The sequence below is a fragment of the Channa argus genome, chromosome 15 (assembly GCF_033026475.1).
Source record: "Channa argus isolate prfri chromosome 15, Channa argus male v1.0, whole genome shotgun sequence".
NCBI lineage: Eukaryota > Metazoa > Chordata > Actinopteri > Anabantiformes > Channidae > Channa > Channa argus.
Window position 1 is genome coordinate 17,540,020 of NC_090211.1, and position 27,873 is coordinate 17,567,892.

The 27,873-nt window shown below is 39.6% G+C and overlaps 3 protein-coding genes across 4 annotated transcripts; 1 reads left to right on the forward strand and 2 right to left on the reverse strand.

The window, feature by feature from the left end:
* Window positions 1-527: 527 nt before the first annotated feature.
* clcn7 (chloride channel 7) lies at window positions 528-15,153 on the reverse strand. 2 transcript variants are annotated; one of them, XM_067477522.1, is made up of 25 exons: window positions 14,923-15,153; window positions 13,779-13,856; window positions 12,082-12,147; window positions 11,643-11,708; window positions 11,342-11,474; window positions 10,759-10,868; window positions 10,146-10,226; window positions 9,960-10,022; window positions 9,716-9,799; window positions 9,503-9,596; window positions 9,200-9,264; window positions 8,925-9,041; window positions 8,782-8,836; window positions 8,349-8,409; window positions 6,089-6,230; window positions 5,323-5,416; window positions 5,061-5,233; window positions 4,228-4,279; window positions 3,959-4,086; window positions 3,657-3,742; window positions 3,349-3,481; window positions 3,204-3,263; window positions 2,934-3,110; window positions 2,086-2,166; window positions 528-1,985 (listed from the first exon to the last, which is right to left on the reverse strand). In XM_067477522.1, exons 1-25 carry the CDS (start codon window positions 15,034-15,036, stop codon window positions 1,899-1,901), a joined length of 2,400 nt encoding a protein of 799 aa, XP_067333623.1. In that variant the 5' UTR covers window positions 15,037-15,153; the 3' UTR covers window positions 528-1,898. The 2 variants fall into 2 exon arrangements, with proteins under 2 accessions (XP_067333623.1, XP_067333624.1); XM_067477523.1 differs by lacking the exon at window positions 13,779-13,856.
* A 276-nt stretch (window positions 15,154-15,429) lies between these two features.
* On the reverse strand, window positions 15,430-19,619 carry LOC137099989 (pentraxin-4). Its single transcript, XM_067477524.1, has 4 exons — window positions 19,436-19,619; window positions 18,447-18,625; window positions 16,863-17,827; window positions 15,430-16,473 (listed from the first exon to the last, which is right to left on the reverse strand). Exons 1-4 carry the CDS (start codon window positions 19,550-19,552, stop codon window positions 15,755-15,757), a joined length of 1,980 nt encoding a protein of 659 aa, XP_067333625.1. The 5' UTR covers window positions 19,553-19,619; the 3' UTR covers window positions 15,430-15,754.
* A 1,090-nt stretch (window positions 19,620-20,709) lies between these two features.
* Window positions 20,710-27,021, forward strand: slc2a6 (solute carrier family 2 member 6). The gene is made up of 8 exons (XM_067478246.1): window positions 20,710-21,279; window positions 22,660-22,931; window positions 23,742-23,838; window positions 24,084-24,183; window positions 24,386-24,579; window positions 24,760-24,935; window positions 25,110-25,381; window positions 26,313-27,021. The coding sequence occupies exons 1-8, from the start codon at window positions 21,226-21,228 to the stop codon at window positions 26,648-26,650; spliced, it is 1,503 nt and encodes a 500-aa protein (XP_067334347.1). The 5' UTR covers window positions 20,710-21,225; the 3' UTR covers window positions 26,651-27,021.
* The last annotated feature ends 852 nt before the right edge of the window (window positions 27,022-27,873 follow it).

The window sequence follows — 27,873 nt, forward strand, 5'->3', positions numbered from 1 at the left end:
ATGGATATCCTGCCTTTCTCTGACATCTACTGGAGACCGAGAGAAGACATCTATAGGCTGAGTAGGTGTGTTTATTGATTGTGTTATAAATATTTCATATTCTTGTTTCTGGGTCCTTCCAGTACAACTAATCTTTCAGTCATTCAATATTAAACAAATTCTTCAGCTGCTTTAAAAAAAACAAAAAAAAAAACATTTACAATAGCTGTTTTGGCTATTATATTTAGTAAAGTATGCAACATTTAATTCCTTATTTACTGTATTTCCCCCCCATAGGGTCCCCCATTTTGTTACAGCATTTTCTCTGGTCTGTGTTAGGCCTCCAGAATATCATCTACTCAACGGAGAAATATCTTTGGTGCAAAATGTGTTTAATCTTTAGGAAAAAAAATGTAATTAAAAAAACAATTCTGTGAGTGAGGCGAATTGTACTTGAAATGCTAATTCTAAGGCGGTATTGAAGATTTTTTTCTTCTATCTATCTATCTATCTATCTATCTAAAATAACGGGTCAAAATGTATAAATGCATTGTCACAATAGATATATACAAACTTTATTAATTCACAAAGGCATATCCAGTGGTATTTTAACAAAGATGTACAACAAAATCCGAAGAGTCTAAATCACAAGATAGAAATGTGTGCAAAACAAAAGAAACACTAATAATTAAAGAAATGTTTGATGTACAAATTAACATAAATATAAATCAGACAGAAAATGTGTTTTGTGAGGGTCTCTAACGGGGTAACGTTTTCAAAATGTGGTTAACAAAGATTTACATTCATATAGAGCTTCGTGTGGGACACTTGTGGGTAGTAGTAGGTAAAGTGCAAACATTTGGTGGGGAAGTAAACATGTTATTATCTATAAGTACCAATCCATTTACAGTAGTACAAACATTTATACCCAAGTATTTACATGCTTATAAAAGCTGATGGAACCAATAATCTGTCATTTGATTTGTCAAACTGCATCTCGTAGCCAAACGTAATAGGAGTCAAATAATCAGGTGGCTATTAAAGTCTCCCTACTTAAAAACTTGTGAAAGAGTTGTGAATTATGGGATGTCAAACCCAAACTCTGCCAACCATAAATTACTCAATCCACACCCCTAACAATAAAATCAGAATGCTAAATAATCAATAAATATCCTCCTTCCTTCTGTGAGAACAAAAGATTAAAAACTGTTGCGATCAGTTAATGAATTTGTTGAACTTGAATTTGAGAACTCACTCATTTTCAAAGCAAACCAGTTTAAATGTCTTGTTGAGCCAAAAAACAAGACATAAAATAATTTTTTAAATTTTCTGTAAAATATATTTAATGAATAATATATGTCATTAATAACATATCACTACATTATCCCAACACTGGTAAACTAGGTACTAACATTTTACTTTTCCTATGGAGTTAGGGGGCAGAACAGGCCTAACATCTGACAGACAGACAAAGCCGAGGAGTTTCTATTTTCCAGCTGACTTTCTTCTGTAAATTGAGTGTAAAAGCATATAAAAACCAAAAAAGTCCAAAAGCCCTGTGCCAAAGCATAGTTTTAGAAAAACACAGTACTCAAAATGCTAATACTGACAGAATGAGGAACCCAGGGCTCGTTCAAAGTAAATCAACTTAACACAAATTTAATCATACACATTTACCAATAGTAATTACAACATTCAAACTTGACGTTTTATTAGTAACCCTGGCCCTGTGGGTGGGGTCACTTTGTGTGGTCATGTTAACCATTTTGGGGTTGAAGAATAAAAGTGCACTCTTGGTACACTTCATGGTGTCCTTCTGGGCTGCATAGCAGAACAGCTTTATGAGGCAACAGGTGGTCATAGTTCATGGGTTTGTGTGTGTGTGTGTGTGTGTATGTGTGTCTGTGTGTTTGTGTATACTATGTCTGAGCTAGCTGAAGTTCCTCCAGGCCATGTTTGCCCATATGATATCTGGCCAAGTCTTTCCTGGTTACCAGTCCAACCACCTGCAGATGGACCAAACCAAAGATGTAACACCAGAGCAACTTTCATCATCACAGCCTTCAGCAATATGAACAAATTATTGATAATAACCCAACCCCTTACCCCATTTTCGTCATCTACTACCACCAAGTGCCTCAGTCCCAGAGCTCTGAACAGCTTAAAGACACGAGGAAGAGATGTATCCTGCAAACAAACATCAAGTTGAAGTTTAGTTTATTCATACAAAATGTTAAAAAAGACTGACTGAAATAGGTTTTTAGAAAAAATTAATCCTCTTTGAAACACTGGAATCCTGACTTTGTCCAGAGGGATTGTATGTGAGAACACAAAGGTCAGAAAGACACTCCTAACATTTTCCAGACTTTATCCTGTGAGCCCACTAGTCCAAAGTTTGTATTCTTTGTGTACAGCACATTGCTCTGTCCCGAAACGTCGGGATGATTTAAACAGAGCAAATGGGCGTTGACGAAGTTTCTGTCACTTAATTGTTGTGCCAGTCGAGGGATAAAACCTTCCTTTAGATGCATGGATATAATGTGCTGTACATAAAACACTGTTTCCCACAGCATATGCTTTCTTTCAGATTGTGCCTCATTGTGTTCGCTGACCACGCACTGAAATCAAGAGTGAGGTGGCTTCTGACTCCCGCTACACTCCTGATGTGTAAAACGAAACTCCAAACATGATTGGCGACTGATTTCTCTTGACACTGTCCAGAATTAATACGTGAAACAGGGGCAAGAACATTATTACAATGGAGCAGTCTAGACCTTAAAAGCCCAAAATCATGTAAAATACAAAACTGGTTAAAAAAAAAACCAGAGGAAGCGTTGTATGGGGCCATATGTTACATTTAATATTAAACCAGTTTCAAGTCGTAATCTTCATCAAATCTGGGAAAATGTGCACTCTTAGAGTAAAAAAAATCTCAACATCTGTGTGCGTTTCACCTGTGGTACAGTGTAAGGTGTTGGGTTCATGAACTCTGTGAGATCCATCATACACTCCCTCTCGTCCTGGGAGACATGGATGCTCTGAATCGGGGGAAAGCGGGGGTATGCATCCCTGAAGTCCTTCAGCTGGAGCTTCCTCCGGGTCAGCCGGGACCGAGCTAACTCCATGAATACCTACCACAGCACAACAAGGGCAATGATTTGGTTTAAAATATAATAATTTATCTAACAATGTTGTCACCATCTTCTTCCTATGGCTGAAGTTACCTTGTGCTTGAGAAGAACAATGAGCTGTGAGCGGAGGATGAGGCCACATAGTTTTTCTGGCTGAATGGAGGAGAACAAAAATGGTGAGATTAATTTATGAACCAAATTTTAAAGGTATTAAAAACACAACAGAAATGTACAATACCTCATCACTTCCTGTAATCTGCACGACGACAGGGAAGCCATTGTGATTGGTAGATGTGTTGCTAAGGATGTCCACAATGGTTCCAACCTTCTCTATCCTGTTCAAACAGGTAACTGGAGAACTCATAACCTCTCTGGGTTAGAGGAGGTAGGAGGAGGATGATGTGGAAGCAAACACAAGTGAGATAAAGGGGAGGTGGTCAGGTAAAAGGCAGGGAAAGGTGCAGTTGGATGTTTCAAATATAAGTTATTAGTGTCATTAAATCACAATGTCTCTCACTGACTCTGATAAATCAGACAGGACCTCACCTGGCAGTCAGCCAGTGGGATGTAGCAGGAGCCTCCCAGTGCAGGAAGGGAACACTCTGTAGCTTGATGTGGATGTCATACAGACCCTGAGCCAGGAAGAATCACGTTACAGACATTGCCTTTTTAAAAGTACTTACGCCATTGTTCTCAATTAATTGCTTGGTTGTTTAGTGTTTCTCTTTGCTGTTTCTAAATATTATACATGTGCTGCTGGACAAACACTTTTATTATATGAATTGTAATACTTCTGGGCCATATCAGACACACAAGCAGAAACAGGGGGCCTCAGTCTCTTTGCTCACCTCAACAAAGTAATCCCCGACGATCTTTGCAGTCATGAGGACGAGCATTATGGGAAAACCATACGTGACATTCCCTGTCGCTTCCATCATGATTACTGTCAAACTGAGGGTCATCCTCACAATGCCACCTGTGTAGAGCAGGACATTACTAAACTTTCCATTTTAACTGTACAATGATTTGTCATCCTGGTTAGACGTAACAAGATGGTCATTGTTTTCTTGTTAAGCACTAACATTGCACTCTTTAATGGGATGAGACAGCTACTTACCTAACTGAGCTGCAGCTCCAATTAAAGCATATTTACCAGGGTCAGCCCAAACCTGACAAAACACAGACAGCAAAGGCACACACCATCAGACTTTATTTTATTATCCAGTTTTTGACATTTGTTTTAAATTACTACTTATACTTCTAAAATAACACAATTATATAAATTATTTTCTGTTCCTAATTCTAATTCCATATAGAAACTAGAGTTAAAAGCTGTACAAGACTGGATACTTGGAGCTTTCTGAGGTGAGATCAAAGTTTGCCTTAGTCAGCCCTTCTGAAGGCAACATTAAGCTGTGAGAACACTGTGCCACTTAGCAGCTGAAACTGAGGAAGTGGTTACACTTTTTACCACTATCATTTTGCTTCGACATCATGTTGCAAGCACTTAGATAGCAATTTGGATGCCGATTCTCACTGTGACCAAACAGCATAGCTAACTGCAGCAGCTGGTGGAAAATATATTTATAGTTCTAGAACGTTTTGCATATTGTTTCGCTTCCTTCACTAAAAGCCCAAAAAGTGTTACAAAGAAAGAAGAATTCACATCTAAGAGGTTGGACAATATACCAATGGAGCAACCAAATGCTGTCTGCTGTTATGGAAACAATCGTGATATGAGACATAAGCTACAAACCAATCTGAACATGTTCTCAACTCAAGTAAATAAAGCAAAGGTGTGTGTCTTATAAATGAGAGTTGTAGCATTAAAATAAGACACACATTTTAAACTGAATTAAAATCAGCATGGCCTCTTTTCAAAATGGGAATGTAAAGAGGTCTTGTCCTCCTCCTACAGAGCCTACAAAAACACACACAAAACGCACTAACCGGGTTGTTGGGGGTGATGGTGGCCAGCATTATCCCAAACAATCTGCCCCACGCTGCCCCTATAAGCAGAGAAGGGATGAAGACTCCAGCAGACACCGCCAGGCCATAGGTCCAACATGCCAGGAGGAAATAGGTCAGAGTGAACAAGCCCAGTGTCAGAGGATTGTAGGTTCCTTGAAAAGTGAGCACATGGCACTATTTACACAGGGAATGAACAAAACGGACCAATGTTCCTGCTTGTAATTTCTTATTTTAGCCTTACCTGCCTGGTTGTGGAAAAGACTGCGGACACTTCTCTCAGGAGTATTAAAGAAGGCTGTTGCCATGGAGTTATACTCTCCATCTGCACAGAAAAACTAAAAGAGAGTGACCAAATAAAAGACAGAAAGTGATGCAAATAAAGTCCATCATTATATGTGTTCTTGTGTATTTGTCTATCTACTGTTTAGTTCTAGGACATCAGAACATGAACAATTAAACCAAGGCTTCTCATCATATTTTATGTTGTTATAGGTCAGTAGTTCAAAGTGCCCAAGTCTGTCCTGGGTTTAAGCATTTCCTTTGTCACATATCACTCCAATATAATAAAGGTAAAGGTAAAAAAAACTAGCAAACCAACCCGTAATATTTGTTATATACATATACTGTACCACTGCCTCTTCTTTTTGAACAGGACTAAGAATATACAGATGTACTAGTAGTAGTAGTCTGAGTGGCTGTGATTAAGCACAGTGGTCCAGAAATCATGCTAAAGCTGCACAAATCCAAGCTGATGAAAATCTATTTGTTTTTTTTACATTTATGTTTTACGATTCACTGTAAGAATCGTATCTGAAACTGCATATGTGTCAGTCTGTTACGCTTCACCACATACATTAAACAAACAAAGCAAGTTAAAACTACTCTGAAGCGTGACAGTGTTTGCAATACCACGTACTTTAAGTGTTAACTTCCATCATTTCCATAACAAAGAGACTGTGCAGACTGTGGACAGAAATGAAATATGTAAGAAGTGTGTGTGTTTATACCTGCAGTGGGTACTCCTCGGTTTGGTCCGTGTCCAGAGGCTGGCAGTCATTGGAGAAGTAGATCATTGTGAACGACACTGTTGCTGTCACCGCGGCGACCAACATGGCCTCCATCACTTGCAAACAAGGGCGATGGACATACCTAACACACACACAAAGAAAATACATAAATTGAATGACACTAAAGCATGGCAATTTGAAGTAATGACTAATTCACAAAGAAATGCTGGACTTTCCCAAGTGACAAAACAACAGCGAGCTGTAAAACCATATCTGTTTTCTGCCTTGTGGCAATGTGGCTATAAATGACAATAATTGTTATGAAATGTGACACAAGCTCAGACTTTATCCTTAGGTACACTTTGCTGTGTCAGATGACAGGTGTGTATTTTTAGCAGCAGGAGAGTCCAGGCAGGTGACACACTAAGGAAATGTCAGCATATCACCAGTGTGTCACTTTATCACTGTTTTGTTAATGTTTCTTATTGACAAAGGCAACACAAGCACTTTATAAAAAGAAGTGTTCATTACCTAGTTGAGTCATTTGATTTAGATTTTTAGATCTTACAATAATTGGGGCACCAACATTTAGAATTAAATTCATAATCTTGATCCCTTGTGAAATGTAAAATACGCAGCCTTACCACATAGTTATCTCTGTATCTAGAGTGATATTAGCAAAGTATGGCCTTTTTCCAAAAGTCTGTAAAAACTGAAATCTGCGATTTGTCAAATCCGACAAAAAATAAAACCTAATTTTCAGTGACCAATTCAACTTAATTTTGAAAATACAAGCAAAGAAAGTTTTAAGACTGCAACACACAATAAAGTTGTGACAGAGGCAAAATAAGGTTGATTGGTAACAGGTAAGGGCATCGATTGTGAAAGAAACATCCATCAAAAGATTCAGTGTTTGCAAGCAGAGATGGGCCGTGGTTCATCACTCCGTGCAAAAGCATGACAGAATTGTGAATCGGTTCAAAAAGTCAAAGAAATTAAAATAATAATAATTTCTCCACCCAAGAAAGCAGAGAATTTAGAGCTTTCACCATTTTCACTGCACATATCGCTGAAGCGATTAAAGAATCCCGTTGAAAGCTCAGTGTATAAAAGGCCAATGGCAAAAACCACTGTTGAATGTATACGACCATCTAGCCATAAACCACCATGAAGGCATTGTATTTTTTCCCCAGGAAGTCAGTGGATATTCCAGCAGGACAAATCCAGGCCTGATTCTGTGCATCGCATGGCTTTGTAGACAGAATGTGGGAGCTTTACTGGCTTGCCAGCAGTCCAGAAGTGTCTCCTATTGCTAATGTGTGGCGCATCACAAAGAGGTGAACCAGACAACAGCAACAACAGACTGCTGAGCAGCTAAAGTCTCACACCCAGCATGAATTGGCAAAAAATCCAACAGCAAAACTGCAACAATTAGTCCTCAGTTACCAGAAGTGAAGTGGCAAACATGCTTTTGTCACAATAGTGTACAGATTTGGAGGGAGTGGGGGTTGCATTCATAAGTCACATGTATGAAAGAAAGCATAAGTATGAAAAACACATTAATATCCTTTTTAATGACATTCGCTAATGGCATGTTAATTTCTAAAGTATTTTTTTACATAATATAAGCAACGCAGATGTTTGTATTGACTGCGTTGTTGCCTACAAGTCATTTGTATTGATTTACTCATTGCTGCACCGTTTTTAGTATTTAGTAACATGGAGCTTTAGACAAGGAAGCAGGAACCACAGGTATCTTATCAGAAGTGTCAGGTCGTATCACTCGTCTCCCACTGATCGTACCAGTTCTTAGAATGTGACTATTTTTAAACCTTTCAATCACAAGATGTTTTAAGATTTTTCCTTGTTTTGAACCTCACCCAGTCCAATGGGCAAAAGCAAAGCCTTCTTGCTACAATGTGCTGTTAGAATTTGGCATACTACATGTATTATGCAGTATGCCTATTCATGTGTCAGCTGATGTCAAGTAAAGTTTCATTTTAAATATCACCATTTTTTAATCAAGGTGTTTTACTGTTTTACTAATCCGAACCCACAACAAACACCTCAGAAAGAGCAGCTGAAGGGGGGATTCTTCCGAGATGAGCAGACTTGCAATAGAACCAGTGTGTATCACAATAGAGCAACATAGTAATAGATTTGCAATAAGTACAATCAGGATGACAAAAATAATGAAATCTTGAAATAGTTTTCCTACTGCAAGTCTATGACAGTTGTATTTCTAAGCTTTCTGCCTTACCTAATCCTAAAGATGGTCAGCCAGTAGTTGAGAATGTTGAACAGTGCTCCGAGCACTCCACCTGCCCAGGAAGGAGATAGTAAAAACAATAAATACACACACTGACTGTCAATCAGAAGACATTCATATTTAAAAGGCATGCTGCACCTTGTGGAAAAGTCAAATTTCTCCTCAACTACAAAACTAGGCAGTAACAAATAACTGATTATACTATTTTAGTAATTATGTGAAAATAATATTCATGGTCTACACCAAATACTATACTAATATGAAGTGCAAAGAATAAAACCTTTAGACATGGCTAAAAAACACAGAATTTTCACTGAAGTAAGGTGAAACTGAAACGTTCCTCAATAGAATGTACTTTTTCAAAATCTCTATACTTATATATCAATATCTTTGTGAAGGCCTATATTAGGCCTACAGTTTTTACCTATTGCTCCCATAATGATGAACAAGGGCACCTCATAGAGGTCATAGGCCATGGTCTGAGAAAAGACAAAATACATATAATCTTTAACATTTACTAGCAAACAATATGAAGGTGGAAACAGACAAGCTACACAAGTTTCTCACATCGCTATCAAAGCGTCCAAAGTTGATGAGACCTGGGCTAGACAGTTGTCCAGGGGTTTTGTGATAGACACTGAGAACGAAGTTCAGGGTGAAGGTGGATATCATAGAGGCAAAAAACTGCAGATGAGGAGAGGAAAAAAAAAAACGGTAAAGAGGAGACAAAAAAAGACCACTTTATGAAATATATACCTCTTGATTGCATTGACATAATAACACTGTATGAGCATTAATCATGGTCTTATAATAGGGGGGACACACATGATCACATCACTTACTATCCTCCATGTCAACATCTGGTTCCAGAAAGAAGCTCCCTCCTCTAGAGAGAACAGAACGCCACCTGTTTTCCAAACAAACAAAACTACAGTCAGGGGCCACAGTAGCATGAAACAAAAATCTCATCAGCTATTTTGTGTCTGATTATTGTCCAGCCTATGATTTGCTAACTGTGTCATCAAATGCAATCACCTCACAACAGCGCTGGTACAAAGGTCTACACTAGACTACTTACAATAACTAAGGGAGACTAATAATAAAAAAATGTATATTTCCCGTTGAGTGTATTGCTGTGTTTTTACCAACTGGTGCTCCAAAAGCAGCTGACACTCCAGCAGCAGCTCCAGCAGAGACAAAGTCCCTCTTTTCTGTATCTCTCCGGAAGTATTCAAACATCTACAAACACACACCAGCTTTTAAACACAACTTCCTTATTTATAGCTTACAAATGGATGTCAGACAACCAATAAACACTAATGTTTAGAAACACTCTTATAAATGTACTACACACTAACCTTGAAGTCTCTTTTTAAAGATGTGCTCCTGCCCTGAGAAACTCCTGCAGCTACAACAGCGCCAGAGTGAATCATGGGCCCTTCCTGGTGGATTGTGGGTAAACAAGAGGGAAGGGGTGAAAGGGAGTTCTCTGCATGAATTTACAGTACACGTAAACTACTCAAAATTAAGCTTGCACCATGACCTTACATACATGTTATTTTCTCAGATAATTGTTTTTGGAGTTAATAAAATACCATTTACCTTTCCAACAGCAAGACCACCGACCACTGAACAGATGACACCAAACACCTTTACCATCAGGGTCTGTGAAGGACAAATAAAAAAGTGTGTAAGAAAGTGTAAATGTGTACGTTTAGGAAGGTCCTTCCAGTTCAAAAACCGTGGTTCATTTACAACTATTAATAGCCATGTTTGAAGTATGTTTACCTTGAGTCGTACCACCCTGGGAATCTTGACTCCATTCAGGTAACATTTTATCTGAGGTATACCGCTTCCTGCTGCAATTGGCTGGGTGAGACAGAGAAAGACGGAAGGACAAGGTTTAAAGAGAAAATAGAAATAGAATAAATAGCAAACTACAGTTTTTGTGTTTACTGGAGTAATAAGTTGTGAGTAAATATGATTGATCAGTGGGTGGGTTAATATAATAAGTTATAATAAAAGTAACAATGGCTCATTTGAAGACGATTAAGCAACAAAATCCCAAGGGAACCATTTTTATAATCCAGCGCAGCTGCGAGAGGAAACAATAAAGTTACCTAACAAAACCTTAGCTGTTCCTGAAAGAAACGAAAATGTGGTTTACAAGAATGGCAAGAACAGAGAAGTACATTCATCTTTACTTATTTTCAGTATGGCGTACTGCTGAAAGTAAATTTGTGTAGACAAGCAAATTTTCACTTCCACATCAGTTTGAAAGGCTTGTAATCGAGGCATGTGCTGTAACAGGCTTTTTACCAACAAATATTTATTTAAAAAAAAAAAACTCACACACTGCAAGAATATAGTTATTATAAATTATTTCTACATTCAGTCTTACCTCAAAGAATGCAACCGTGATGGACCCCACCATGACAAAGGACGAGTTGAGGACAGCCCAGAGGATGAGAGAGACAGACAGGCCACCCCCCTCTGTGAATTTCTCTATGTCTGTGAGAGGTCAAAGGTTAAGGACAAGTCTGGGGATGTTATTAGCAGATGGCCAATTTCCACTGGGGAGTTCCAGGTATTTTTCTTTCTCACAAACTACAGTCCACAGTCACAGCAGAACCAAAGCTTCAGGAAGATTAATCAAATTAGCAGGTGACATATCAAAAGGGTGATGGTTGGTCCCTTTTTACATAGTTCCTGGACCTACATCACAGGTAGAGGTAGATGACTAAAGTTCCTCAAAGAATTTGGTCCCCGTGAGAAGTTTTCGCAGTGGGCCTTAAAATACTCAACCTGGTCAACAGCCGATTATTATGTTTTAATAGCCAGAAATAATAGGTGAAACATTAACACTCATTAAATGATAGTTTATGTAGTAGGGTGAATAACCATCATCCAGCTTGGCAGATAAGAACAGATGCTACTTTATTATAATAAAGTCTGATGTCTTGCCAAGGAAATGCCAAGGATACTTTCTTTGACCGCTTGATATTTGTACCCAGCCAGTTTCTCCACTATGATGTCAATAGAGCAGGCGATGAGGCCAGTCAAAAATCCAATAAGGCCGCAGACTACCCAACGACTGATCTCCAGACAGCGGAAATTCTGATTACACAACAAGGAAAACAGAGAGATTAAGTAAGGCACAGAGGACAGATCAGAATAATTGAAATTTTATGCAAAGTAAATCATGTCCACTGCAGTCACACATTTCTTCCACTAAAAAAAGTCAAATAAACTTGTTTTATTTCTCAGTAAAAAAATACTACACACCATTGGACTCATCCTTCTTTCCTCCTCAAGAAACAGCTGGTTCTCAATGTTATCATAGTCCAGACTCTGGAATAATACACACACACAAACTCACACAAAATATTGACAAAATCAATGCTCTTTACACGTTTCTTTTGTGATAAAAACAAAACCTGAATATGTGATTGAAAATGATATATGCACACATTATAACAGAGTAATGTCAGCAGCTGAATCGCAATGTAAAATATGTTAATACAAAGCTGAATTAATCAACTACTGCAAGTTTCCAGCCTGTTTAAGAAGATTATTGCCTTCATCGTTGACACCAAGTGCTGTTTGGGTTTAATGGCTTGATGGGTGGGGAAGTTTAAAATCCTACACCCAGTGGCATTCATTGTTGTTACATGTAATCAGGAGCATGCAGAATAATTTAAAAATTGGAAGTGTGCTATTGTACCTCAAATTTAAGTGACAGTAACTTCTCATTGTGAGGGATCTCTTTGGGCCTCCCCCTAAGAGAGTCCTACAGGGAACAATACAGGAAAAACAAAAGTCAACAAACCAATGCTTAGTGACCTCTGACCATTTGAATCATGTGAGGAACAGCAGAAGGCTGAAGTCAAAGGAACTATTGTGGACACTGAGCACATCAACTATTCATATACATTTGGATTAACATGAGAAAGAAGTTTTAACTCTTAAAAAGGGACTTAGAGAAAGACAGGACAAATTTGACAGACTTCTTCTACTGCTGCATTAACATTAAGACAACTAGAATATGCAGTGACTGTAGAATACAAAGAAAGCAGTGTTTTCTCTGCAGCATGGCCTTTAAACAGAACCCAAGCTATGAAAATGAGAATGCATGTAGGAATGTTTGTTGTTTTTCTGTGTCAGTGCAGGCTTTTTACAGTTGTGCTGAAAGTAACACATTTACGTGCAATGTTAATGTTAAATTGTCTGTGTGTATGGCAACACATTTAGCACCAACTAGTTACATAAACCAAACTTAACACAGCAAACAACATCAAATTTCCATCTGCTGGTGAAAAGATGACAACCAAGCAGCCTCAGTCATATTTCTTTTTTTGTGTGTTTCTTAACTAAACGGACTCATGCAACTTGTACGACATTCATGAGACTTTCTCATTGCCTGATAAATTTGTAATTTTTTTTTGGTTTTTGTCCTTTCGGCTTATCCCGTGAGTTCAGGGTTACCACAGTGGAGCATTGGCCGCATGTTGTTTTGGTACAGTTTTTACGCCGGATGCCCTTCCTGACGCAACCCTCCCATATTTCTACCAGGCTTTGACCTCTCCCAAGCCACCAATGGGAGGGGAATGGGCGAAGTGTCTCCTGCCCAGAGTCACTTAGCCGTAACTGGGGATTGAACCGCTGAACCTGTGGTCCGTGGGTGACTCCTTTTACCAACTGAGCTACAAATAAAGTTCATTAAAAATGACTGGTGTGTGAGTCCCTTCCACACTAACACTATTTACACTTTTAAAATGATAATTTGGCGCATTTCTTCACTTCATTATAAACTGAGACCCATGATAAGAGTAAAGTGAAGCTTTTCCTAAGCTTCCTCTCTGAATTTATCTATTTTTTTCACCAGTGACAAAGTGTGATGCATAAATCAATTTGTGCAAACAAAAGAATGAGTGGGTGAGCAGTGTTGAGCACTTTATAAACACAAGGCCTGCATAAATTCATCATTTGCTACCCATCACGGTGGAAACCATTAGACAGATTCCAAACATGTGCCTTTTATGCACACGGGATGAGTCAACTGTCGCAAGGCCAATTTGGCCTTGTATATAGTCACTTCTGTGTCAGCTTTCCCACATTAGACTGCAGTCATACTCCTCAACTGAGCTAAAATTATACATTATTCATTACTGTGTGAACCCTCAACTTTATCTCACCAATCATATACTTGTTTGATATTATATGTGTAATTTTAAGACATAAGTAGATTGGTTCTGACCGATTTTGTTGTAGATATCTGGGGGTTAGTGTTATATGTGATGAACTAACTGCTGTACACTTCAGGAGTCTAACAAAAACGCTGCTAAGGATCTTAATAGAGTCATCATCTAAAGAAGCAAAAACGACACAAAAGTGTAATGAAATTTCAATCTCTGACTTTACCTCTTCAGATGTTATCTCCTCTTCCAAATCCACCGTGCTGAGCCTGCCTATGTGAAACATATTGCCTCCTGCAGAATTCTGCATAAATCATAGACAGCAACAGAAATATATGTATGTAGCATTTTTCAGGCTGTTAGCATTGCTCCAAACGTAACTGGGTTCCCAACATAAAAAAATCAATAAAAAAATAACACCACAAGTGCTGCCAGTGTGTCAGACAAACGCAAGGGATTGTGCTAAAGGCTGATGGAACAAAGTACACAAACTGTTTTTTGTTTTTTTTGATGAAAAACAATTACTATAGGGTAAAGTTACTACGGATAAAGAGTGCACATATACAATCATGTTAGACTACACTTCATTCTATGTTTACTAAAAAAAATGTGTGTCCAGATTTCAAATGCGTATGGAAACTGGACAACATCTGCACTGTGTAATGGATGCCAGTTCAGGCGTATTCCCATAAGCACTTTACCTGCTCATATATAGTAAAAACCCTAATTAAACACATAAAGCAAAAGATGTCCAATTAGTATACTATGATTTTCAGAAGATAACTTGCTGGTCCAGCATTTGAGGGAAAAGGGAAGTTGGATTTTCCAGTGTGCTTTTGTGTTAGCTTAACAACTGTCAACATTCAATCTAAAGACTAATCATGACTAACGGAGGTTAATATTGTCGTACTTGATATTTAATACTATTCTGACCTATCCTAGATTAAAAATATATCCATAACAACCAAACGTTACTCATTATGAATTTGTTCTTTCGTGTTTCCACTAGACTGCAAGAATAAAAATAATCTAGAGACTAATCCCACTAGAATTCTAATAGTTGTCATCGTAAAAACAATTAAAAACGTAATTGCCCGCATTTTGAAAGTAATTTAATCACGTTCATTGAGTTAATTTCAGTCCCAAACACAAGATTGTTGCTTCATCTGCAGTTGCAAACATGCTATGACAACTCAAAACGACTCAAAAATGAGCGCTGTGTATGCGGCTAAACATAAAAGCATACGAGACCCATGCAGTGTTTTAAAATCAGAACCCAACATAACCTTACGCCAGTCATTAAAACACGACACAGTATGTTATTATCAACTGTGCTGACTGCTAACAGTTAGCCGTTGTGCTAGCTGTACCTGTCTAGAGTATCTGGGCTGCTCGGAACCGTTGAGCAGCGGTGTAGCGTCGCCGGCGGACCCGGACTCGTCGGGCCGGCTGGACCACGACACTTTCTTGGTGATGTTGGCCATGGTGGTCTTCGGTAGCTGGCTAAATATCGTTAAGTAGGCAGTTGCTGGTGGCTAACTTCTGTCACTCCTCCTCATCCCCCCATGATTCTCCATGTAACTCGTGACGTTTTGTAAGGATCGCGTGCAGGGGCAAAAGTGGTTGAAGCGCTTTGTGCAAAGCGATTTTTGAACAGGCTGAACAGTTAAACTCTGAGTAAACTCTACTAAAGTAGTGTAGTACAATTTTAAGGTACTTGTATTTTAATTGAGTGTTACGTTTAAGTTACTTTTGCTCCATTACATTTTTAGTGATTGCTGAGTAACTTTTTACAGATATAGATCACTGACAAGCTACTACAAAAAGATAAGAGACAAGTAAACATAGATGCCAAACAAAAGACGAAAACGCTAAGCGTAGATACAAAATGAACCCGTGGATTCAAAATGCCTGGAAGGAGATGCAAAGCTACCACAAAGTCTGTGTCATTCTCTGGGACTTCTTTGGGGTTGCAGGGACTTTTTATGTCTGTGGTCAGGGCCCATTGCCTCATGATCTTTCCATGACCATTATGTGACTCAATCTGAAAGTAATAGATTCAAATTATTGGATATCAACATCACACTTAGACTTGCATACTTTTATTTAACTAGTAGGTGCTACGCATAGTTAATGTCCCCTCTGACTGCCTCTGCCCACTTTTCTACACAAATCAGTTATGACTAAACCTTCTCCATAACTTCATAACACACAGTGCTCTAAACATTTACATGCCACTTCCTGCACCTCCCCATGCACCTCCTTTATATCATCCATATCAAGCACCACCCCTCTGGGCACACCTCTCCCTTCTGCCACCCCTTCCACTTCAGAGGGGCTCAGGACCCGGTTCCATACCCTGAATCCTGCCACCTGCCCAACAAAACCCTCTGCAGGGTCAAACCCTCCACCAACAGTGTCCTGTTCCTGCCCAAGCACTACTGATCCACCTCCAGGAATCTCCCATCCTTTCTTTAAGTCGGAGGTTGAAGAGACGAGGTGCCGGTCATTATAATGCCAGAAACGACCTTGGATGGAGGACCATAGGACGCAGAGATGGTGCCAGCGAGCATCCAGGAGCGATGACACTGTAAGACGGCGATAGACAGGGTCTCCAATGACAAAGTCCAGGGAGGGTGAGGAAGAGGATGAGAACAAAGAAGAGGAATATGAGGGTTGGGAAGTTGACAAAGAATAACCAGGGAAGGATTTAGGGAAAGCAGAGGGGTTTCGTCCATACAGAACTAACTGGTTGTCATTGTCATCTGTGGCATATGACAGCAGTGTGCCGAAGTACGAGGCCTCCACACGGAGCCACAGACACACAGAAAATTCAGGAAGGTCAGGGAGACTCGATGAGAAGGTGACGTAGTTCTCAGCTGAAGCCAAGGGGAAGAACAGCAGGGATTGCACGTTACAGACTGCAGACAGAGAGAAAGGGAGTAAACTGTATAATCAGTTCTAGGTAGACAACTGTGAAAGCTCAAACATAAAAACAGTCAGACCACATAATACAACCCTCCCAAAACTACACAATGAACAGGAACCCAATGTCAAACTGTTTGTGAACTACCTGTCCTCTATGAAAGCAGAAACAACAGCAGAAACAAGCGAGCCAAGGTTTACAGATATTGTGTCTCATTGTCTAACCGTGGAGGGACACTGGTGTTACTCTCTTATTTTAGGTTGTCTTTTTTTATGTGAGTTTATCATACTGAACCTGCAGTATTTTAATCAACATGTTTGCATTTTATTTTTTAATAGATTCCAGGGGTCCAGGGGCTGCCTAGAGGGTCTGACTTTTACTCACTGGTTGCATCCCTTTTTGAAACTGGTTGTGCAGGTATCTTTTGCCTCACAGGAAGTAAGTTATGGATCACTGAAGAATACATATTTGTGTTGTTTTGTTCCTCCTTTTCACCTTTCAGCCATCTAGGTTGTGGTTCATAAGGCTCAGACTGAGGTTGAGGGAGTATATCCGAGGCCTGTGGAGGGGGTATGGGCACTTTGGTTTTACTCTGTCTGTCATTGGTGGTTTCAGGATGAGTTTGAGCCTTGTATAAGGGCTTGGGCACAGTAGGGGGACTGGGGCTGTTTGACGGGGGCTGTCTCTGAGGATGTAACTGGGTCTGAAATGGTTGTTGCACCTGTGTGTGACCAGGATGAGGCTGGTAATCATCAAACTGGGATTTGCGACTATCCTCATCTAGTATCTGCGGCTGAGGCTTTGGCTTCTGAGATTTGGAATGTTCAGGCTGGTTTGTGGAATAGTATTGATACAGCTTGGCCTGTGAGTGACTGTCAGATTTGGTTTGGCTGATCCTATTTGGTCTGGATTGGGGATGTTTATTCAGAATCCTTCCAGGCCTTCCTCGTCTATGTATCTGGGTTCTCCTGCGTGGTTCATAGTGTTCCTGAGGTGTGATGATGGAGCTGATGGGCTCTACCCCCTTTCCCGACCCTCTGACGGTCCCTCCTCCGTTCAGCTGCAGAACCTCACCGAGCCGGCCCTCCAGTTGCGTCACACGCAGTGCTTGGTTTTTCAAGGATTCTTGCAACCCTCTGAGCCCAACTACCAACTCGTCTCGCTGGATCTGAAGAGCAGCCAGCCTTTCCTCCTGGCTCTGGAATTCCAGGGTGAGGTTAAGGAAGTCCTGATTAGGGTCGGGCTTCTCTCTCTGGCCGTGGCAGAGGTTCTCCCTCAGGTTTCTCTTCATCGAAGCTAGACGACTCTCCATTCGCTTAGTCTTCTTCTCTAGCTTCTGACTCCACCCTCTAAGATGACAAACATTGTGAGAATATATTTGTTTTATTCAGGTGTTATTTAAGTAGCATATTTACATTTAGGTCCAAATAAGCACTGTACATTTGAGTGGATTTTGTGTACACTTACAATTTAGTTTGCAGTTTATTAGGTACATCAAGCCATTTAACACGAGTGCAGTTTTATAAAACAGCAGTGCTGCAGTAAATTTTCCCTTTATGATGGTGATAATTTCACGTTTCATTCGATTCAGCTGTTAGTTTTAGCCACATGTGTACATTAAACAGCCAAATGAATGCATATATGTGAAAAACATCTCAACTATAAGTGGCAATGTTTGCAGTTTAATGCAAAAGTAACTGAATATTTGCTGAATATCTTTGTTGCATAAGAAGCTGCTCTGTTAATCATTCATAAATCATACAAAATGCTAAAAGCAAAATCCAGCCACTCAACATTTCAGATTTGAGTTATTGTCATCTTCTGAAGTGGACTACTAAAAATCTGCTCTGAATGCTCTGCTATGTTTTTTACTTCCCAAATCTAACCAGTAAACAGGGACTTGTCTTGGCTTTATCAGCCCACACACACATTTACAGCTGCAGTGACCGTTTGTCTCCCAGCTCTAACCTGAGCCCCTGTATCTCCTGCGTTGTACTCTGCTTGAGGTGTTCAAGGTCCTGTGACATGCGGTGGTAATGGTCATTCAGGGCCTGGACACGGCTTTCCAGGCCCCACGTGGAATTTCTGTTCTGATTTAGGGCCAGCATGTTTAAACGGGCCTGGGTCAGTGCCTGGAACTGCTGGAACTAACAGAAGAAAAAAGTTTTGCAGCTGTTTGGCGAATTATTTGAACATCAGAAAAATACTCAAAATCTCCAGATAAAAAATAAACATACATTACATGTCTCATGTCTCTAATGACTTATCTTTGTGTGTATTTGTGTTACTGTTTTTTTCTTCTATTGTTATTTAGTCGCTGCTTTCGCCCTATGTTGTGGTCATGATCATTTTTTGTGTTTCAAGAAATGTGTGATATTAGAGGAACACTTGATCCATTTCCTTTCGCTTTAGGTACCCTTAGGCCAGGGTGTTGGTTACTTTTCTAGTTCTTGATCTCTGTACAGAAGGTACATAGACCAGTGGGCCAATTGAGTCCAATAACTCCTGCTATATACTGTAGTTATAATAATAAAAAAGAGTGTGACTGTGATATTTTCCACTCTCACAATTTTTAATGGATGTGTTGATTTAAGACATTAAAGATTATGACTTTTTTGTATTATCAGGTTAAAAATATCACGTTTGTTAATAATTGTAATTTTGGTGAAGATCGAATCTTATTTCATTACCACTTTATGCAAAAAGCTGGAAAGTCAAAAATCAGGAAAATATTTTGGAAAACAACAAAGCTGCTGCACTGATTGACGTTTATCCAGAGGCAAAGATGATACATTAAGGTTATTAAGGATGATATGGCTCTAAATGGCCATTGTTGCATCTACTAATAATTGTGCATATTAAAAAAAAAACACAACCACAAACAAGTAATACACAATTCCATTATTTGATAGATTTGATACTGTTAATGCAAAACACAGAATCTGATTCAAACCAACCTGTTCATTGAGCCGTTGTAGTTTGTGGGATGCTGAACCAATTCCCTGAATCTTTCCCAGCTGGATTTGCAGCAGAACCAGAATCAGAGCCCAGTGGTTGGGCCTAAGGCTGCCCATGGTATAATACAGCAGGGCTAGATGCAGCTGGCAGCTGGGGTGCTTGTGTGGAAGTGTGGAGGTGAATGAACTACTACGGTAGAAAGGGGTAACATATCTAAACAGGGATGGTCTTGTAAAATACAGTATATGCGCTATAAACACACACAATACACAAAAACACGCCCACCGGCTGGGATGAGAACATATTTTCCACCTACATCATCCGGGAGCTGAGAGGAAAATCAGATGGGTTTACCAGGTGCAAAGACTCTTGCTCTATTCCACAAATGTACAGAAAGAAAACAAAATTGGACAGAACATGCAAAAGTGACAATTTTGGTATAAATATATAGAGATTTGTTTGTTTGTTGCTTTTACTACCTTTCCACTCTAAGGTCATTTTCCTAGCAAAATCTGTTTCCAACGTTTTCATTTATTAAATGTTTTGACTACCTTCCTGTCAGACATATTATGATGTTTTGATATTATTGAGCAAGTCTAAGAAACATTAACGTTTTATGGAGTCAGATTGTAACCTTAACAATCCCAAATAGCTTCAAAATAACACATTTCCCTCGATATTCTTCTTTGAATAACACAGGACCTTCCAGACTCACCCCTGACTGTCATCCCACTGACTGAAACACTTCAGATGAATTGCTAATGCTGGAGCACTACATAAATCTTGCACAAAAAATGGCATTAGAATTGCATCATGTTCCACAATGACTAAATAATGAACTATTTTTTTGTCAATGTGTTTGGGTCTCTGGTCCTCTATGCCCCGGGTGAGAGCATATCAGTACTGATCACTGAACATTACATCCACTTTGTAGACTTTGGGCTGCTTTGCACCTCAGGCCTTTTGGTGGTAAGTTGATAATTGGCTCAGTGTATACAAATTTTTTATTCTAGGACTTTCACGAGAATATATCATGTGATTGCAGGTCATATTTATGCAGAAGTAGAACAATTTCGGGTTCATAAACTTTTAAGCAACACTAAGCACATCTGTGACATGCAAAATTTCCCACTACAATTGCATGATGGGTGGGCCAAGAGAGAAGCAGCCTGTACTTTCCTCTTCCCCCTGACTCAACCTGCAGAGGATCTGCCTCCGCTCTACTTCTTCTGCTTTCTTTTTGAATGGCCCAATAGAGGAATCATGCCATTGAGCCCACTCTTCTGCTTTCAACTCGTGACCAGGTTGCAACACTGTGGCGTCTACCTACCTTGAACTTAAACAAGTCGTTACTGAAGAAAGAAAGGAGGAGAGTTCGAGCAAATTTAAAATGATCCAGTATTCTCATCCTGAATTCCAGTTTCACATTTAGAAATGTGGTGTAAACACAGTTTCTAGTTTCGCTTTTATTAAGACAACTTGGCACGTAGCTATATGCAGATTTCCACAGGACTCCTGAACAGTATGATCTGACTGCTTTCAAACTAAAGCGTCACTGAATTTACACGCTTTACTTTTATTTTTCTTTCCGGCGTGTAAAGAAGGATCACTTTTAGTGCATTAGGCCTTACTGGAGCTGGACCGATTTCTTTTCTTGTGACAGTGGTTGTTCAGAAGGGAGCATTTTTTGACTCTAGTAATATTTCCCTCCTTCATGAGGTGAACAAAGAGCAGATCCTGAAACGGATAATATAAATCTGACATTTCTGACAATCTGACTGCTGCTGACATGAATGAAGAGACACCGCTGCTAAAGAGAAGACTGACATCGTCTACATCAACGGTTGGAAACATTTAATTTACAGTAACTGATGTTAAAGTTTTGTCAGTATAGCTTGTTGATCAACTCTGTGGTAATTTGATTTATTGTGAACTATTTCACAGTTACAGTTTAACTGAGGAAGTGTGACCACAGACTGATTTGTTTGAGTTTGCTCTTGTATTAAAAGTCTAATGCATCTTATACAAGTTTAACAAAACTATAGACAGACCATAGCCTGACAAGTTAGCCTGCAATGAGTAATATGTAGTGACTAGTGTTTTCAATCACTGTTTAAACATGGACAAACAGAAAAACACTTGAATAAGGAGAAATCAGGAATTTTAATTTCAAACTTTTCTGCAGCTGATTGCAGTTGTAAAGTTGTTAATGTATAAAAATGTTTAAAAAACTCTTCTGACATTGTAAACCACAACATTAAATCCACCCCATGGTGTTAACGGGGTCAGCTTGGGAGAAATTGGCAAACAGGTGTCTGAACAGCACAGCTTGTTGAATATTCAGACAGAGTAACTATGTATTACTACAGACTGGTGCAGTGGTGACATTCATAATATAGCTTAATATAGACTGCAGTGCTTTGTGGACATCTTTGGGGGCAAACTGCATTACAGCTTTATGTGTGGTAAACATATGCTTTAACACTAGGAAAAGTTAGAATAATAGGTAAAGGACATACACACACTTTTCAAGATTGTTTGCATGTGTTAATTTGGGTTTCAGTGAAGGAGTTGGAAGGTGTTGCTCACATTTTGAGTTTACTGAATAAAAGTTGTAACTCTTGCTGAGATTTTGAAAAGAGAACCTTCTGTCATCAATTTTGAATGGAGAAAAGGTAATGGTTCAAAAAGTACAGAAGATATAAACATGAAAAGTAATAGCTGAACATGCTGCACAGCAAACCCACCAATCAGCCTCAGTTTCTCACAGCTAAAACAGATATACACCAATGTTTTACCTTCATACTTTCAGTGTTCTGCAACCATTTGCAAATGCTTTTAACATGATTAAGACTAATAAACTAAGCAAAGTTACAGTTACAGTTACGGTTACAGTCTGCATTGTGCCTGAAACAGAAACTTCAGTGGAATAAATCATGCAGGCTACACAACTTGTCACAGAAAACTTTAATCACTGTGTATTAGAGGACCTCACTGGATGATATTAAACCAATCAACAATCGTACACATTTATGAATGTGTTCATCCAGTTAATTTATTTATAAGAAAATGTGGAAATTGAAATGAATTTCTTAAGGATTTTCTGTGAACATGTTGACCTGTGCTCCGATAGCACTGAATCACAAAATATTTTTAGTGTGTGAATGTGTCTCAGTATCTTCCAAATTCTAATTAGTCCACATTTCTCTGTTACTTATCCCAGATAAGTAACTCGCGACTGTTCCTAGCCGTGTTCTCAGCCGTCCTGGGGAACTTCAGCTTCGGGTACTCCCTGGTCTACCCGTCCCCCGTGCTGCCGCAGCTCAAGAGAGAAGATGCTGACCCTAAGCTTAGGATGGACACGGAGTCTGCGGCGTGGTTTGGATCAATCTTCACGCTGGGTGCAGCAGCTGGAGGACTCGGAGCCATGATGCTCAATGACATGATTGGGCGTAAGATGAGCATCATGATGTCAGCAGTGCCATCAACTATTGGGTGTGTCTCACAAAATGTTTTCAGTCTGATAGAGGGATGTAACTATTTATCTTCATACTGTTCTTAAGCACAGGTGTAAAGGTTTTAATGACATATTTCTTTCTTATGTCATTTTATACTTCACAACAGTTTTGGAAACTTGTACTCGTTCCACTGCCTTCGTTTGACAGCTGTGGCTACGATTCACAATACTTTGTAAATGAAAGCACCAGCACATCCACACAGACTACTTCTTTAACTCTGGCTGTTTTGAACTCCAGCCATTTGTGAGTTGGCTCGTTCAGGGTAACATTCAGTAACATGTCACCCCAGCAGAGAACACTATAGTACCCCAATTATCTGACAGGTAACTGAGAGGAAATGACACTATAAACTGACTTGGTTTAATTGGTGTATGTGACGCATGAAATTCTAGACTGTACACTACAGTGTTTGTGCAAAGGCAGATATACAGTAATTGTATGTTATTGCGTCATTTAGCTGTACGATTTACAGAACAGTACACACAGTAAAAACCGTGAATGGATGACAAAACAGGGCTATCAGACACAAGCCCAAGGCGCCAGAGCTTCTGAAGGAGCTTGGGGTTAAAATGACCACAGAGAGTTGAAACATGAAAGAAGAACAAAATGACCACAAATGAAATGCTGCCCTCATCATTTTTGTCTCCTATTTAGTTTGTGGATTCTACAAAACTGTGGGAGTTTTTTTTTTCTTGATCGAAAAAAACAGTATCTAAACTGAATTTATGATGTGTTTACTTGAGTCTGTATTTACTTCTGAAAACTCATCTATATTTGCGTATCTCAGGTACATGCTGCTCGGAGGGGCTGTAAACCTGTGGATGCTTCACATAGGTCGTTTTCTAACTGGCGTTGCCGGGGGGATGACAGCCGCATCCATTCCTGTAGGTTACAATGAATACAGACATTTTTTCCCCCCTATTTGTCATCAAAATGTATAATGAAACCCCCTATTTATGGGTGGTTGATTTTCCACCAATCCTGACAGCCATTACTTTGCCTTGATATTTATGAAGTTATTGAAATATCAGCGCATAAACATGTGGCCTTTTCTCAAGGCTTCCTGCCTGATAATTTCGTGTGTGTGTGTGTGTGTGTGTGTGTGTGTGTGTGTGTGTTCGTATCACAGGTTTACATCTCAGAGATCTCCCACAAAGCAGTGAGAGGAGCTCTGGGCTCCTGCCCTCAGATCACTGCTGTGTTTGGTTCTCTGGCCCTCTACGCCCTGGGTAAGTGCATATCAGTTCTGATCACTGAACATTATATACACTTTGTAGACTTTGAGCTGCTTTGCACATCAGGCCTTTGCTGGTGAGTTGATAATTGGCTCAGAGTATACAAAATTAAAGCATGTCTAGTAGTGGCATGTTTTTTTTTTCTTGCTCTGTTGCTTTAGCTTTCATAAACCTCAACGTTACGTGTGATGCACAGGTCTGGTGGTACCGTGGCGGTGGCTGGCAATTGCCGGGGAGGTGCCAGCTGTGCTGATGGTTGTGTTGCTGGTGTTCATGCCCTCCTCCCCCAGGAGGCTTCTCTCAATGGGCCAACAGCAGAAGGCCGAGAAGGCCCTCCGCTGGCTCAGGGGAAGTCAGTACAACACACAGGAAGAGCTCAGTGCCATACAGGTAGGGGACAGACAGCTGGTTTAATGTGTTTTAACAGTTAAATACACCATTTATGTTAGAGAGGTCAACTGAATGGAGACACTGTGTGGACTGACACGTCAACTTAAGTGCTGAAGGTGTTGCTCTACAAAGTGGTACATGACCAGCTCATGTTTGTGTTTCATTTTTGTACCACTGCAGCACAGCATTGACACACAGACTAAAGTAACACTAGCCCAGCTGGCCACACCTGTCTACTACAAACCAATTATGATCTCTGTGGTGATGCGTTTCCTGCAGCAGATGACGGGCATCACGCCTATTCTAGTCTACCTGGAGCCCATCTTTGCTAAGAGCCAAGTCTCAATGAAGCCCGGGTAAGAGATATTTTCTGTTCATCTACAGTTACATTATCTACCAATTTGTCAACCTCTACCAATTAGGTCGTACGGGATATAATGTAATGTTCTCTTTGTTGATAAAAAGATCAGCTTTGTTAATTGACCCCAGACGCTCTGAATACCTACACTTCCTTGTTTCATATTTAACAGGTATGAGGCTGCCATCGTGGGTGCAGTTCGCCTCTTTTCAGTTTTGACAGCTGCCAGCTTGATGGACAAGGCGGGACGCAAAGCCCTGCTGTACTTGTCCAGCATGCTAATGTTCTTGTCCACTCTGACGCTGACCATGATTTCCCACACCACACCTTGCCCTTCATACAATATCACAGCTGTGGACTACAGGGTCATTGCAAACCCTTTAGAGGTCAGCCAAAGCCCAGGAAGCCTGGTTCCTCTCATCGGCACCATGGTGTTTATATTTGGTGAGTGTTGTGAGCAGTTTTCAACCTTCAACTGAAAACACGTCACACTTTTGTTCTCGGTCATTCCAAATGCGTAGTTTTAAAGATATCTGCCAGACATTTCATCAGAAATGAATTACATGCCATGTTAATATTAGGGGATGTAAACTTAACCCTAAACCTAACCCGTAACCCCTGCACATCAGATCACACAAATGTTCTTTCCTCATCAGAAGTAATACAAATTATCAAGGACTCTAATGTAAATTATATTGGTGCAAACGTTTGCATCCACCTTGATAAATTAATTAAAAATGTACTATAATTTATTTCTAAAGAAGAAAACATTTGCACCAAATTTAAGGTGGTGCAAACTTTTGCACTATAAAAAGCCTAGAGCTGCTATGAGGAGCACAGTTCTTGTTTTGGTTTATTTCAATTTACAGTGCACTGACACAAGAGAACTGGTGCCTGCAAACAAAGATCACATGGATACAGGGATGTAGTTAGCTTGTTAAATGGGCGGAGGTAGAAAACTATGTTACACATGTACACATAACAAAACATATCCCGTTTGCTGCAATTGATCTTTATTCTTGTTCCAACTTGTAAAAATCTGTTATGTCCTCAGGTCATTATGCTCAAAGCATGATTAACCAATATTACCATCCACCTCCTAAGACGCATAATGGCTTTGTGATTTGTGTTGTTTAGCTAATTGGTTTTCAGTTATGTGCGCACACACCCTGTTTGACAGGGTGTACATGGTGCTACTAAAATACCTGAATTGATGGAGACGACAGTTAGTTTCATATCTTTGTGCCAGAGACAAACCTCTAAACATAGCAGGGTGTGACCAGGGCCTAACAAAGTGCTTTACATTATTGTGAATGATTAATTGTGCTATGACATCACATTTTTTTGTTTACTTTCTCATCACATTGTCTCCTAGGTTATGCTATGGGATGGGGCCCAATCACATGGCTGCTGATGTCAGAGGTGCTGCCACTGGTCGCCAGGGGCGTGGCTTCAGGTCTGTGTGTCACTGTCAGCTGGTTGACGGCCTTCATGCTCACACATGCCTTCTCACACCTGGTGGAGAAGTATGGTCTGTATGTGCCGTACCTGGGTTTCACGGTGGTCTGTGTCCTCTGTCTGCTGTTCAATGCTGTGTGCATCCCAGAGACACGAGGCCGCTCGCTGGAGGAGATAGAGAACTATTTCAGGACAGGACGTACATTCACTATCAGGCGGAGTCAGTCTGCTTTACAGTCACGCGGAAACGTATAGTTTTTCTCATGCTGTAGTTTGTTAACCAGAGAGGCCAAGTAACTAAGATTTACTCAATTTACTAATCAACTAATAAATGGTGATGTATGATGATAGATTAACTACCTGTTAAGTTACACTTCCACAACTTTCTTTACTATACCAATTTTTTGTCATAATTTTCACCTTTGAAGGTTTTGTCAAACTACATGACATTTCTGTTATCAAGAGTAAAAATGAGTCTTAGTGTGTTACTTGTACTTTTGCAGGCACATACTTGCTCTTTTACTTTTCGATTTGTGTACCTCTGCCACCTCTACCTAAAACAATGATAGTGTCAAGAGTTATTATTTATTAATAATGTAAAGATGATATAAAGCAGGTGGACCAGGCGTGTCAGTTCTTCTTGCGTATGTTTGCACTTGTTCAGTAAGTTGCTTTGGACAAAAGCATCTGACAAACCAAAATGTAATTAACATGCATTGACATACGGGTCAAAGACGGTGCCTGATGAATGCCAATAGTTTGATAATATCCACACGCTAAACTTTGATTAGAATATCATATATTTTATACCTCAAACAATTGTGTGTGTACAGTGTACAAACAGGGCAAACAATCATATTAGGAGACAGTTAATGGTGAAACTACTGATATTTTATATTGAGTACAAATAGTACTTTGTTCCGTGTTCCTTGGTAAGAAGCCATAGAGTAAGCACAACAAAGCACTGTACTAGGTCTAATACACAGTGCTAAAACTTAATGGACTAATAAATTGCACTTTACTACAGGGCCTTATTTCACAGTAATATATTAGATATTAATGTGTTCTCGCATTACTACATTCTTTGCTTGTGTGTATTTGTCTATGAATAGATTTGTTCTATGTTTTCGGCATCAACAACAAGCGTCACTTTCAACAAAAACTCTGGCAAAAACCATGACATAGTAAGATTATTGGAGTATTTTTTCAATAAATACTCCAATATAATTGAACTGAATATAATCCTAAATAACTGAACGATTTATTTACTTTTATTGTGGAATATAAATTACACTGCTTTGCATGTACTGTCCTAAGAATTATGCACAAATTGTAAATAGAAACACATTATATAGTGTAAATAAACGTGTGCACAGTATCCTCGCTGTCCTGTGAATACCATTCTCAGAAACAGGTCCATCATCTTCTGATGTCGCCACCATGCTGTGGTGGTTCAGCAGGCCAGGTCACATGCCACA

Excerpts from the sequence above, each read along its gene's own strand:
- clcn7 (XM_067477522.1), bottom strand. The coding sequence starts at position 15,036 with ATGGCCAACATCACCAAGAAAGTGTCGTGGTCCAGCCGGCCCGACGAG. Across the intron at positions 12,148-13,778 it reads AGGAGATAACATCTGAAGAG|GACTCTCTTAGGGGGAGGCC; the intron begins GTAAAGTCAGAG and ends TGTTCCCTGTAG. Across the intron at positions 9,597-9,715 it reads CTTTAAAAAGAGACTTCAAG|ATGTTTGAATACTTCCGGAG; the intron begins GTTAGTGTGTAG and ends GTGTGTTTGTAG.
- LOC137099989 (XM_067477524.1), bottom strand. The coding sequence starts at position 19,552 with ATGGGCAGCCTTAGGCCCAACCACTGGGCTCTGATTCTGGTTCTGCTG. Across the intron at positions 18,626-19,435 it reads TACAACGGCTCAATGAACAG|TTCCAGCAGTTCCAGGCACT; the intron begins GTTGGTTTGAAT and ends TTCTTCTGTTAG. Across the intron at positions 16,474-16,862 it reads TTCAAAAAGGGATGCAACCA|TCTGTAACGTGCAATCCCTG; the intron begins GTGAGTAAAAGT and ends CTCTGTCTGCAG.
- slc2a6 (XM_067478246.1), top strand. The coding sequence starts at position 21,226 with ATGAATGAAGAGACACCGCTGCTAAAGAGAAGACTGACATCGTCTACA. Across the intron at positions 24,184-24,385 it reads TCTGGCCCTCTACGCCCTGG|GTCTGGTGGTACCGTGGCGG; the intron begins GTAAGTGCATAT and ends TGTGATGCACAG. Across the intron at positions 24,936-25,109 it reads CAAGTCTCAATGAAGCCCGG|GTATGAGGCTGCCATCGTGG; the intron begins GTAAGAGATATT and ends CATATTTAACAG.